The sequence below is a fragment of the Protopterus annectens genome, chromosome 15.part0 (assembly GCF_019279795.1).
Source record: "Protopterus annectens isolate FY-2018-M chromosome 15.part0, PAN1.0, whole genome shotgun sequence".
Lineage (NCBI taxonomy): Eukaryota > Metazoa > Chordata > Ceratodontiformes > Protopteridae > Protopterus > Protopterus annectens.
In genome coordinates, this window is record NC_056749.1 from 437,499,346 (window position 1) to 437,514,345 (window position 15,000).

At 37.2% G+C, this 15,000-nt stretch overlaps 1 protein-coding gene across 1 annotated transcript in view; it reads right to left on the bottom strand.

Annotated features, from left to right (window-relative positions):
• The window catches only part of LOC122789742 (MORC family CW-type zinc finger protein 4-like), an 844,690-nt gene that overhangs the window by 616,103 nt on the left and 213,587 nt on the right, over positions 1–15,000 (bottom strand). The window contains exon 4 of the mRNA XM_044057178.1: positions 6,819–7,036. Coding sequence (XP_043913113.1) covers positions 6,819–7,036 — 218 coding nt within the window. The remainder of the gene's footprint in view (positions 1–6,818; positions 7,037–15,000) is intronic.

Consider the following 15,000-nt stretch of genomic DNA (forward strand, 5'->3'; position numbering starts at 1 on the left):
TTTGGTGTTGTCCGGATTTTGGGGCCGGAACGCATGATATGAGGTAAAACCTGATAGCGCTGGGGTGCTCTCAGGAGCCTTGAACCAGGTTTCAGTCACAGCACAGACATCGATGTTCTCCATACTGAGAAGGGCTTCGAGTGCGCGCATCTTGAGGTTGAGACTTCTGGCATTGAGCAGCATTACCCTTAGTTTTTTTCCGTTGTTTTGTTCTAGGGTGGTAGGTTTAGAATTTGAGCCTGGCCTAAAAAAGGCACTATGGGGGTGGCAAGAGCCTTTGCCAATATCCGGAAGCCCACGGGTGACAGGTGCAAGCCGTCCCTTGCGAAGCAACGTGGCTTGTCCAGCATGTCATCCCAGGCAGACAGACATTGGATCCCCTTTGAATGACACCAGTGATTAAGCCAATTATTAAAGCTGATCATCTTGTCTTTGTACTGTGGCATCATTCTTGGTGAAGGTAGGATACTGCTCAAGGTCAGGGTCATACCTGCCTGGGCTACATAATCAGAGAGCTCCTCTATGTCTCTTTTCATGTAGTCCAGGGAGGTGCGTCTCAGGTCGTTCACTCCAGCATGGTCAATGACTGAGTCATACATGTACTTGCTGTCGAGTGACCTGAGTGCTTGAGTTATGTGGCGGATTCTAGCGCCCGACAGGCAGCTTACTGTGACCTTCTCCTTGCTCAATCTGGTGAGTGGGACGTCAGTGTGTCTGACTATGGAGTCACCTATGACAAGAGTGTCTGGCATTGTGTTTGGCCTTAAGGGCTGTGACTGTTAGGCACACTGACTTTGTGGTCTATGTGTTGCATGTGTCTTGGTCTGTGGTGGTAGTTGTTTGGGTGTCTGCTTTGGTGGCCTCTGCTGTTTTGGTAGATTTTTGGTCAGAGCCTCGGAGTATGTCTTTATGTGTTTGTGTGTGTGATATGAGGTTGTGCTAGTGCTATGTGAGCCTGTGTTTGTGGTGTGTGTGGTTGCATTCTCCTCCTGTCTGGTCTTGCCAGTCCTATGATGAGAGAGCTCAGCCTCCAGTTTGGCTATATATTTGCATCTCTCGCATGTGTTTGTGTTTTGTGGGAGAAGGAGAGGGTTGTCTGTGTGCATGAGGCACAAAAGGTGTTGAGAATAGACAAATCCAGGAAAGAACACCAAGAGTTTTCTTTTCTAGGGACAAGAAACAGTCTGGACTAAAAAGCTTGTCCCCTTTGTTCTGCTGTGACAGGTTGAACAGCCTTGATACTGAGAAGAGAAGGTACTTGCTTTTGGGCCTCAGCCAACTGGTTTGGTGGTAGGTCTGGCCATCCGCTTATGGATGGGAGAGTGTGGAACTGGAACCTGTATCCCTGGGAAACATTAAGACCTATTTGTCTTGGGTAACGTACTGCCAATTTTTGGCATGCAGTACAAGTTTTCCTGCTAAAGGTGCAAGCACTTGGGCAAGGCTTGGAAGAGTTAAGGATAAGTCACTGTGCAATTTGACCCAAGGATGGAGGCTTACTACTCCCTGTTTTGGGCATGGGAGCACTCTATTGCTTAGACCTGTGCATAGCCTGAGACTGAAGTCTTGGTGGTCTACTTCCCCTGGGTTTGAACTGAGAAAGCCTGGAAGGGACTGGAAAAGACTAGTTTTTCTGAAGGCCAATGCCTACTGAATCTAGGTGGCTGTACTTGTAAGAAATCCTTAATAGTTTGCATAGATTTAGCTTTCCCCTCCAATTTCTTTGAGGATTTCTGCTTTATTACCAAACAGACGCTCTTGATTAAATTGTGCATCCAGTAATTTTGCTTTGACATGATCTGGAAAGTTTTGTTCCTTAAGCCAAGCATGTCTTCTAAGAACAGACCCAGTGACAGCAGCCCTGCAAGATGCTTCTAAAGCATTAAACCCACATTGCAAAGTATGTTTACCAACTTGGTTAGCAGAATGCATTAACTCTTGTAAATATTTGTGAAATCAGGAATCAACAACATTATTTTGTTTAATTAGCTCCACAACATGCTGCTGATACTTTAACATAGAAAACTGTCAATTTAAAGCCTTAATAGCACACGTAGCAGAGGTGTATACCTTTTTTCCCCATCTATCTAATGTCCTGGAATCGCTGGGGTAGGATTTTTGGCAGTTGTAGCCTTAATGCCTTTAGGTCCCTGGGAAATGGTCTCTGATCCGCAGTAGGATTCCTAAAAGGAATTTGTGGGAACTAGGCACCTATACATCTATGCTTATACAATATATATATATATTTTACTATATATTACATACATCTTGAATTTAATATATATATTTATATAAATATAGCATCATATATTATTTAATCTACATATAAAATATACATATATATATAAATTTGTATAACATACATATATATATATATACATATATATATATATATATATATATATATATATTATATATATATATACATATAATTCTATGATGAATATTATACCTACATATATAATGTATCTACTATATTTTATTTTTATATTATATATTACTTGTACTAATATTAGATATATATAATACATCTATTTCAAATTGTTGAAAATTTTTATTACTTATTTCTACTAATCTACATATATTATAATATATAATTAGTGTATTTAAAGAACATATGCATATATATATATATATATATATATATATATATATATGTGTATATATATATATATATATATATATATATATATATATATATATCTATATATGCATATATATATTATACATATATATATATATATACATATAGCACTTGTCACTACAAGCTTAGAACAACCAATACTACTAGTAATTACCAATGAAACTTTACTACTATCATTTTTACATACCATCATCAACTATTTTTACCATACTTTCCATAAATTCTACTCATTCAAATCTACTTTAAAATATTCATCACTAGAACACTAAATTTAGTCTCTTATACAAAATTACTAACTATCACTTCATCATTACCACAAAAATAAAATGACATTAATCATACTACCTAAACTATCCATACTACCTATCAATGTACATCTATCATCATCTATTCAAAAATCACCACTAGCATTCTCATCTCATACCACTTATAATCCAAACAAACATACTTTACATAGCACAGTCAATTCATACATTAATAACTATACTACACTTCATAAATTACTTGAACTTAGTCACCAAAACCTATCTATTTCATTATTATTACCATACTATTACCACCACTAAAACCACTATGCAGTCATACAACAATTACACTAAACCATATCATACTATTAAATCATGAATTATGGCATATCACTACTTTATTACATTATTTTACTATTGACCATACCAAGAATACCAATCAACAACTAATAATACCACTTTGTCCTAAACCATTCTAGAAACTATTTTTACATACAATTTAAAGATAATACAACTTGTATCAACATCATTACTTATTCAACAAATTTTATTAAACTTCGATACTACTATTATTTAATTACTATTACATTAACATATATATACATATATACCACATCATATTATTCATATTACATATATACACATACTATTACATATTAGCATATTGTTTTCATACACACATTATTATAACCACTAGGTATCAACACTTAAAAATACATTCATACATATTATCCTTCATTATCTCATATTATCATTACTTTACACTTCCTCTATTATTATTATTACCATATACAACTATTATTAATTATTATTATTTTAGCCATATTACTATACATTCATATACAATACTAAAATGTCATACATAACATACATATTTACAAAACACTCTACATACTTCATATATATCAATATCATATGCTATTACATATATTATTATTATCATACACAATTATGCATATATACAAAGTATCAGACTTTATTAGCCTTTAGTACAGCTTTCATTCAAACATACAAGACATTATGATTACTACATCATATGAAAATATTGCTATATATATATATATATATATTATATATATCTATATATATATATACATATATATACATATAGATATATACATATATATACATATACATATATATATATATATTATATATATATATACATATATAAATATATATATATATATATATATATATATATACATATATATATATATATATATATACACATATATATATATATATACATATATATATATATATATATATATATATATATATATATATACATATATATACACATATATATATACAATATATATAAACACATATATACAATATATATACACATATATACAATATATATATATATATATATATTATATACATATATATATCACATATATATCTATATATATATATATACACACATTATATATATATATATATATATATATATATATATATACATATATATATATATATATATATATATACATATATACACATATATATATATATATATATATATATATATATATATACATATATACACACATATATATATATATATATATATATATATAGTGTTATATATATATATATATATATATATATATATATATATATATATATATATATATATATATATATATATATATATATATATATATATATATATATATATATATAAATCCAAAGAACGAAAAGAGAGTAGAAGCCCAAAATTGATATGGAAAACCAGCCCAGGCAGGAAGAAGCAACTGATAAATCAAAAACTGCAAAATGAGTGTAGCAAATGTTCCAAAAAACAATGAAGTCACACTAAACGTATAAAGCTTTAATGAATGTAACCGCTTTCACGGATGCTATATCCGCTTAACTAGACATACTCAACAAAAGATCTAAATCCATGTTATATAGTATATTAATGTCATATGACATTAAGCAATAATGCAATATACTAATAAATCAATTATATAACAAAGCTAAAAACATCAAAGCTGTGCAAAATTCACAGACCCAGAGGTCAAGATGTGAAAAACAATACCCTATTCTATACATACAGATAAAACTGTTAAACTTTTACAACAAATATAAAAAAGTATAATAAATCAAGAATACCTTATATGTATGCACACCTATACGCGTATACACACGCACACCTATACGCGTATACACACGCACACCTATACGCGTATACACATACACCTATACGTATTACACTGCAAGACACCCATACGGCATACACTTGACACCTATACGCGTATACACACGCACACCTATACGCGTATACACATACACCTATACGTGTATACATATATGTGTATACATATACTCACGCACATTAAAGGTGGGAAAAGTTTTGAAATGATTTATCGTGGTCTCATTTTTTTATATCATAAAAACATGGCATGTTAACAGGGGTGTGTAAACTTTTTATATCCACTGTATATATGCAGTCTTGTGACTTCAGAACTCTACATGTAAGCAATTTCAAGGACCACCATACCTCTTGGTATTCACTACTTTTTTTTTTTTTTTTAGTTTTTTGCTTTAGTAAAAATAAAGTCTGTGTAGCCAACTTTCTGGTGTACAGTGCATTTCAAATCCTACTTATTAGGCAATACAACGTGCAATTTCAAAACAACGCTAAGCAGGAACATTACATATTAAAACAGTTGTCAGAGCTGCAAATGGTGGAAATCAGAAAAAAGCTGAAAGTTGAGATGGAAGGGAAAATAGTGGACCAGGTTAACAGCTTCAAGTATCTGGGAAGGGTGGTTGAGGAGTAGAGGGAGAGGAAGGGAGGTCTGAATAAGGTGGTCAAAACTAATTACAGAGGAGCTGCAGCCAACTGGCACAGAGCAACAAAACACCACCAAAGACACTGAAACCTGGGCAACAAGGCAGATCTTTTGAAGTTAGAGCCAATGAAAATGAAATGCCCAAGATGGGCAGTAGGATGCATACTGTAGTACAGACAAAGAAATTACATAATACCAAAAGCCAAAGTAGCACTAAATGCAAAATAAGTCAAAGATAACAGAATGCAGTAGTTTGGGCAGAGGTGCAGGAAAGCAGATGATAGATGTGGTGAAGGTTAGGGAGAGAAGGCAGTAGCAGGAAAAGAGGATGTCTAGCAAAGAGACGGATGGACTGTGCGAAAGAGAAAAACAGAAACAATTATGCCCAACTGATAAAGTTAGGAGTGGCATTGAATCAAAAATATTGGCAACTGTCACTTCACATAGATTTAATGCATAAAGTGAGAAAAGTGTGATGGCCGAGTTGTGACATTATACTCTGCAATCTACTGGGCAAGAAATCAACAGCATTGTACCAGTGTTGTACTTTATAGACAGCAGCAGTGTCTTGCTAGAGCTGTGACAATATGCATTGAACTACAGGGCAATGTAGAAGCAGCAGACATGCATGTATAAACCACACACCTACCCATCCCCTAATACTCTGTCTTCATGCAGACATGCACTACACAAGAGTATTTAGGTTAGCAGTCTGTGAAGTAGAGCAGCACCATTGCCACCTTTATGGCAAAGCTAAACAATTACATGAATGCCCTCAAATTCTCCCCTGGTGTATCTTGCATTGCACCTGTGTGGCTGGAAGGAACTTATGAACATTGGTTACTGTGTATGCTTGTAATGGCCTGCAGATTGACTGCAGAGTACATGCCAATGAACCCAGAAGCTTCTAGCTTAAAACAAAAAGTTATGCTGGAATAGCATAAGAAAATGTGTTTAAAGGGCAGAAAAACATTCAAATACAAACTGTAATGTATCATAACAGGCAGGAGTGTGGATTCTGGTCACAACTGATATGCCAGTACTTTCAATGCTTAGAAGCTCACTGTAAAACAAAAAAATATGACCAGCAATCTTCAAAGCAAAATCTGCAAAGGATACGTGTCTGCTGGTTGAAAGGCACAGTAGGGATGACAATAGCATTGGCACCAATAGCCTCCAGGTAGGTCTGTGACAGAAGCCCTACAGTCATAGCACCTCCGCTCTTAGTGAATACTAGAGCATCCTTTCCTAGTCTCATGGAGCCGGATTTGAAACCATTTCCATAAATCCCAATTGGATGGTGATTCTTGACTACAGCCTTTTCTGTGAAGCCAAAACTAAAGGATTTAAAAAAGATCAATGTTAAGTACTTTTCCACAATTATTTATCAGACCTTTTTGTCTCTAAAATGTTTAGCACATCATAAATGAGGATTCAAAATAAAGTTATTTGATAAATATATGACTAAACTTTATGAATAAATAAAATAAAATCAAATTCACGCTGCACAAAATTATACAACTTCATACTGGTTAATGAAAAAAACAAGTTCCCAAAATGAGCATGACAATTTCTTACCAATACTTTAATCACAACTAGTAATGAAAGCAAGACTAAATGCAAGAATACAGTATGCAATATCAACAACTTTCATACATTAATCAAGAAAAATGTCGCCTTAAATTCAGTCACAACCTAAAAGTTGCTCAAAATGGTGTAAGTAAAATAATTTTTTTTTCTGCACGGTCACCTAATTTGAATAGGATAACTTCCATAATGACAAATGTCCAATATTAGTACAGTTCCCATCTCTGTTAATGTAAACTTGACTGGGTAACAATATGTTAATGAGAAAGCACCAACACTGCAGATCCACAAGGCTTGGAATAAAACAGCTGAGGAACAATACAGCAGACTTTGCAGCCACCTTTTGGATTCTATTTTTCTGCCCTAAATGTTTTGAAAGACTACTTGAGTGGAGAGTACACTGTTGGAGACCATTTAAAGGTGTTGATACTAACAAAAGTACTACAAGAGGTCTGCATTTCAATTCAACTGCATTTTACAGATTTTGCAGTACCTAGGGGGTCAGTAGCCAAGTGCAACTAGTCATTCACTCATATACACTAAAACATCTCTGCATGCCTTGATACATTTTTAGACTTACATTTCTCCTGCATTGCAGAGATACTTGGTTGCAAATAAAACCACCAAGGCATTTTATCACTACAGCCAACTCATTACTCTAAAAGATGGAAAAATACATATTATATGATTAAAATGCATCAAAACAACCCAATGTAAAAGGAGCTTTACTGTTTTAAACCCACTTTTTAAACTAAAGTTATTGTGAATAGTTAAGCCACTACATTATGGATACAGAAGACTCTTATGCAATTGTATTGTTGCGTATCTCACTTTATAAATACTTATTTGTGCAAGCTTGGATAAAAAAGTTATTACTATTTGTAAACTACAGATTATGCTTATCTTTCAAATATCAAACCTACTGAATGAACATGTGTAGTTCTTTGAGCACGGGTATTTTCAGTATTTCCACTTCAAATATCACCTGGGTATCAACTGCCTAGACTACTTACATCAGCTAGGCTAAAGGCCTTAGTGTTACAGTTTCAGGAACAAACATGTTAACAAGCACCACTGAATGGAACTACAGTAAAAGGGTGAATTATTTTAGATAAGCGCCAATAGTGAAAAGGAACTCCCCCCCCCCCCATTATGTCCAAGGAAAATCTTTGAAATTAACTGTCAGTAGTGTACACCTGATAAATTTGTGACCTGGCTTTCCATCAAAACAGTCCTGCTGTCCATTTCTAAAGGGGTCATCATTGGCATGGCAGAAGCCTGATCAGACAGCTAGGCTAGGAGCAAATAATTATCTGGTCTCAAAGGGACCAGAATACTCAAGACCTAGATGGAATGCAAGAGTCTGCAATGGTCATTCATCTTCACCCTGTGAATTCTTCCACCAAGACTTTCCCAAGTCTCTCAGTCATAGGGAACGATTCCAGAAAGAGCTCCACCCAAATGTCAAAAAGTGATTTTCCTTCTTTGTAGTTCCTCTCTAAGTGCCATAGAAATGCCTCATTTAGGAATTATTCCATTTGTTTTGGGCTTAATCTCGTTTCCGTTTGCCTTTTTGTGCAATCCTGTATTTTCTTTATGTTTGTCTCACTTGTTGCATCACAAAGGCTAATTGATGCAGAATAATGGCGTTAGATCATTTGATTCTACCTACAGAGCCATTAAAAATGGCTGTTAAAATTGCTATTTAATTGCACCTTATCAGTCACAGATTACCAGCATCACACCTCTGATGAGTTGTATAGCTTAGAGCTACAGTCCCAAGTCTGAACAAAACAGGGTTTTAGGATAAGTTTTCAGATGTAAATGAACAAGACTGCACTCACGTTCGTTTCACTTTTTTTCTCATCATAAAATAGTAGACTTTCCCTTTAAATCAAATCCAAAAGCTACAAAAAAGGAAATGCTTTCATCTTGCTCTCCTGATTTTCTGCAAGTATCCAGTTTTAAATGCGTTACATATACCACATTTTCTGTAAGAGTACATTTATTTATTTACATTTTTTACCGGGTAGTGTCCGCTGGACAAAAAAAGTCCTTTTTCAGTGGAGACCCAGGGAGAAAAGCTCCAGTGACTTAGTTAAACAATGTAGATAGAAGCATAAAAAGATTACAATTTACAAGAGATGCAGGCATTAGTACACTAAAAAAATAGTGCATAGCAAACAAGACCGTAAAAAACTGATGTAACATTTAACGATTTACTTTATTTTTTTTAATTGTGTGAAGAGGTGCTTTCCAAAAATGTTTTGAGAGCTGTGGTCAGAGTAGTAAAGAAAAAAAAAAGGGAGGGGTGGGGTTATAGGCCTTTTTGGTGTTCGTTACAGTTGCCCTTTTGGTGTTACAGTAGTTTGATACTACATACAGTGTTTGAGCTGCTAGACACCAATTCTAGCTACAGTGTTAAAAAGCAAGTGAAGAACAAGCCAGCTGAGCCCAAGTAACAATTATTAAATCAAAGGATGCATTTTCATACCTGGGCATTGAACTAGAGCTACAGTTTTGAAAAGACCAACTAAATAGGCTTCTCTGTTTTCAAGACCGATATTCAAAGCTCATTATAACTGCAACAGTAAAAAAAGGCAGAAGCAAAGTAATGAGACAGGCTGACGCTGTTAGCCAACACAGGTAACCCACAGTACGGTCAAACAGGTGGAGAGACAGGGTACAACAAATGATCCTCTCATCAACAAGCATGGCCTCTCTGTCCCTAAACTATCAGGGAGGACAAAAGCCTTAACTGCAGAACAAAATGATACATTACAGCTGTTTTTCAGGACATTTTGGGTATAATAAAGTAAAAATAACCGTTTACATTCATACAGAGACATCAGCAATGCAGGAAAATTCAAGATATGCTTAAAAAAAAAAAAAAAAAAGGTTCTTACCATAACCTTCCATTTGTGTTGTCCATTTTCATTCTTCCTCCACCTAAGGGTTCTAGATCAGACCTCAGATCCAACTTGGCTGCTTTCTAAGCTGAAGATCAGAAGCTCAAGCTCCTCCCCACTCTCCCATAATGCCTCATTCCCCCAAATGACCTCAGATCAAGTTTGCTTCTAACATATGCATATGATATCCAAAATACCCTTATCTGTAAAGTATGATAAGCTCACTAAGCAGAAACAAAAATGGAGACAGAAAAGTGTTTCAGGAGTTCAAAGAAGGTACTGAGGTTCCTCAGAGAATCATCAGGTCCTATAGGAATTGGTAATCAAACGACCAATACACGAACTGGCCAAGAAAGTCCTTTACTTCAAATTCAGTAAAATATAAAATGAAATAACACAGACAGAGAGCAACAAGTAAGGTAAGCGCTTTCGTCTGGCCGTTGCCAAACTTTTTCAAACAGTAAAATTGTCATTTCCTACTGTTTAAATAGCAAACCAAGTAATACATTGTATTCGCTTAAAAACATTAAAGAAACATGACATTAATATAAAAATACAGATATGCATATTAAAACATTAAACATTACATATGTGAATGCATCGCTGATCAGGTGTCAAATGGCAACCCCTCTTAGAAAAATTGGAATTACAATGGCAAATTAAATTAAATGCACATAACTGGCCGGGATTGAATAACGCAATTTCAATTGCTAGCATCTTAAAATTAAAAAGTTTATAAAGATAAAAAAATTGGTTCTTTACACTTCCACTTAGGGCATGTTTTAGATTACAGCTACTCCATCCTTGTTTTTATCGATTGCATGGTATTATTTTGTTAAATACATTTTATTTATATAAATCTATATCTATAAATCTATATATATCTATATCTATATACACATATATATATATATACACATATATATATATATATATATATATATACACACACACACACACACACACACACACACACACACACACACACACACACACACACACACACACACACACACACACATATAATTTTTACATTTTTTCAATATATATTTATTGTATTTACAAACAGTAGTTTTTGGACATAGGTTCATACTAGGCTATCTGCCCTAGGGCATTTATAAGCCTAGCCAGAGTATGTTTGGCTTTCGCCACCCATTTTAAATTAATTTTGCTATGCCCTTTTCCGAGGTTAGTATACTGTGCCTCTGTCTAACAGTGACACAGAAGTGATACACGGGGTAAACCTACGATCTCCCATCCACTCATCAAGATTCCTCTTGGAGAGTCAATGAGGGACTCTGCCTAACCTGGACTGGGATTTTATTCCAGAGTGAAAGGAGCCTCTGGGTTATGAATATGTCCCTCCAGCATGTCCTATTTATTTCAGAGCTGAGGTTCAAGTCTCTCGAGCGCGTAGCTCGATCGGATTTGGATTTTTTCAGGTGCAGCATGTCCCTTAATTCCGGGTTGGACATGGCTTTATACATCAGGCACAGATCACCTCTGAGCAGGCGGTATGCCACTGAGTAGAGCTTGAGTTTCTTTAACCAGGCAGCATATGGCATCTGGTTGAGCCCTTTGATCCTCTTGATGAGGTACTTTTGGGGTCTTTCCAGTTGCTGCAGGTGTTTGGTAAGGTACATCCCAAAAGGGGAATTGTACTCCATTATGGGCCTGATGAGGGATGAGTAAAGAGGCACGATGACCTCCCCTGATCTAGATGTGAATCCCTTCATGATTAGGTGGGCTATATAAAATGTTTTTCTAACCACTTTGGCCACGTGGTTGTCAAATGAGAGATCGCCATCAACTTGGGTCCCCAGGTCCCTAATTACTTCTTCTGTACTTAATGGATTACCACCTATGTGGTAATTTGTGGGTACTTTGCTTTTGCCAAAGGGGATGAACATACACTTCTTGGCGTTTAGCTTGAGGCCATGGCTCTGGCACCAGTTGTCTGTTTCTATGAGGCCCTTTTGGAGGATGCTTGTGTCAGCTGGAGAGTCAATTATGGTGCCCAGTTTGCAGTCATCTGCAAACTTGGTCAGCCACAGTCCTTCCGTGTTGGCCTATACCTCCAAGAAATATAAACCGAACAAGAGAGGTCCCAGGACTGAGCCTTGTGGTACGCCACTTATAACTGGTTTGGAGTCTGACATGGCTCCAGCAATTCTAACCATGTGGGTTCCGTCCTTGAGCCAGTTTGCAACCCATCTAGTGACATAGGGGTTTATATTTAAGCTGGTGAGCTTATCTATAATGCCAGAGTGGGGTATTGTATCGAAGGCTTTTGAGAGGTCCGGGTAGGCTGTGTGGACCACCTTCCCTTCGTCAATGGCCTTGATGACAGTTTCAAAGAAGTCGACCAGGTTTGAGGGGCAGGATCTGCCCTTAAAGCCGAACTGGGTAGGATCCAGTGTCTGTAGGTCCCCAATATCTTTATTTATGAGGTCCATGATGATCCTTTCCATAGTTTTGCAGACCAAGCTAGTCAGGCTTATGGGACAATAGTTTCCAGGGTCCGTTGAGGCACCACCTTTGTGGAGAGGGACCACTGTTGCTGTACGCCACTCTTTGGGTACATATCCTGTAGTAAAGGCTGAGATTGAACAGTAGTTTTATGTTTGGGTTTAGCTCTTCATGGAGTTCATGTAGGACACAGCCCAGTACACCGTCTGGTCCCATTGATGCTGTGTTTTTTTTGCTTTGGAGAGGGTGGCTCTTACCTGAGCATTTGAGATGTCAGGGGGGCAGCACTCTGCTGGGATAGATATTTGCCCTTTTGGTGGGTGGGGGGGTTGCGCTGAACCTGTCAGCTAGGATGTTGGCAAGGTCTGTGGGTTCTGTGTATTTTTTGTCATTTTGGACTAATTCTGAACATATTTGGGAATTCCCACCCAGGTTCCTAACATAACTAAAGAAAGCTTTGTGATTATCGTGTCCTGTGCAATTTTCTCTCGAAGCTGGCCTTAGACGATTTTATGAGTGCCCGTAGTTTTTTGCTAATACTGATCAGAGATGCCTTCTCTTTTTGGGATTCTGCTCCATCATGTAGTAGCTTTCTCTTTTTGGGATTTTGCTCCATCATGTAGTAGCTTCCTCCTTCTATTGTATAGTTTGTTTATGGCTGGGGTCCACAAGACAGGATGTCTGCCTTTGGAGGACTGGGTCTTGGTTTTATTTGGGATTGCATGATCCATGCATTCCTGAAGGTGTTCATAGAATGCATTTATAAAGGATTCTGCGGTCTGGGCCGTATTTTGCACAGGTCCAGGGGCTTTGAAGGATTCCACCTCAGTTTTGAGGTGTGTGAAATTTGCTTTAGAGAAGTTTTTCACTGTGGTTTTCTGGGCAGGGGGTGGGGTCGGGATGTGAATATCCAGTTGGATTAGTTTATGGTCTGATCTTACCAGTGAGGGATACACTTCTGGTCTGGAGCATAGAGTCCCCATGTTGGTGATGATCAGGTCCAGTATGTTTTCCCCTCTTGTGGGAGTGGTAACAAGTTGTTCCATAGCATTTGAGTTTATGAATTCAAGGAACCTTTGGGCTATGGTGTTGGAGCTAGAGTAATGCTCCCAGTCTATGTTTGGGTAGTTGCAGTCGCCCAATATAATGGTGTTTGGAGAGACCTTCATATTTTCCAGTGTTCTCAAGAAGGCTGAGTGAGGTTCCTGGGTTTGGGAGGGGGGGTCTGTAGCAGGCTATAAACTGTAAGGCAGTTTTACCCACTGTTAGTTGCACATGGATAGTCTCTGATGCTTCGTGCTGTGCCACCAACCTGGACGTGTGGGTATCTTTGATGAATATTGATATACCCCTCCTTTTGTAGTTCGGTCCAAGTTTGGGGGCCTAAAAGCATGGTATGAGGTATAACCTGGTAGTGCTGAGGTGCTCTCGGGAGCCCTGAACCAGGTTTCTGTTACTGCACAGATATAGATGTTCTCCATGCTAAGGAAAGCTTCGAGTGCGTGCATCTTGAGGTTTAGACTTCTGGCGTGGAGTAGCATTACTCAGTTTCTTATCCCTTGTGATACCTATGGAGGTGGGTTTGTCTTTTGAGCCTTGCCCAAAAAAAGGCACTATGGGGGTAGCAACAGCCTTTGCCAATATCCAAAAGCCCAGGGGTGACAGGTGCAAGCCGTCCTTAGCGAAGCATCGTGGCTTGTCGAGCATATCATCCCAGGCAGACAGGCATTGGATCCCCTTTGAATGACACCAATACTTAAGCCAATTGTTGAAATTGATCTTGTCTTCATATTGTGGCATCATTCTTGGTGAGGGTAAGATGCTACTCAAGGTCAGGGTCATACCGGCCTGGGCTACATGCTCAGAGAGCTCCTCTGTCTCTTTTCATGTAGTTCAGGGAGGTACGTCTCGGGTCATTCACACCAGCATGGACAATGACAGAGTCATATTTGTACTTGCCTTGGAGTGACCCGAGTGCTTGCGTTATGTGGCGGATCCTAGCGCCAGACAGGCTGCTCACCATGACCTTCTCCTTGTTCAGCCTGGTGAGCAGGTCGTCAGTGTGCCTGATGATAGAGTCACCTATTACAAGTGTATCAGGTGTGTTGTTAAGCCTTAAGGGCTGTGACTGTTCAGCACACTGGCTTTGTGAGATGTGTTGCACGTGTTTTGTTTTGGGGTAGCGGTTGCTTGGGTGTCTGCTTTGGAGGTCTCTGCTGCTTAGGCAGATCTTTATTTAGAGCCTCCGAGTATGTTTTTGTGTGATTATGTGTTTAGTTTGCTGTCGTGGTATGTCTATGTGAGACTGGAATTTTAGTGAGTGTGGTTTCCTTCTC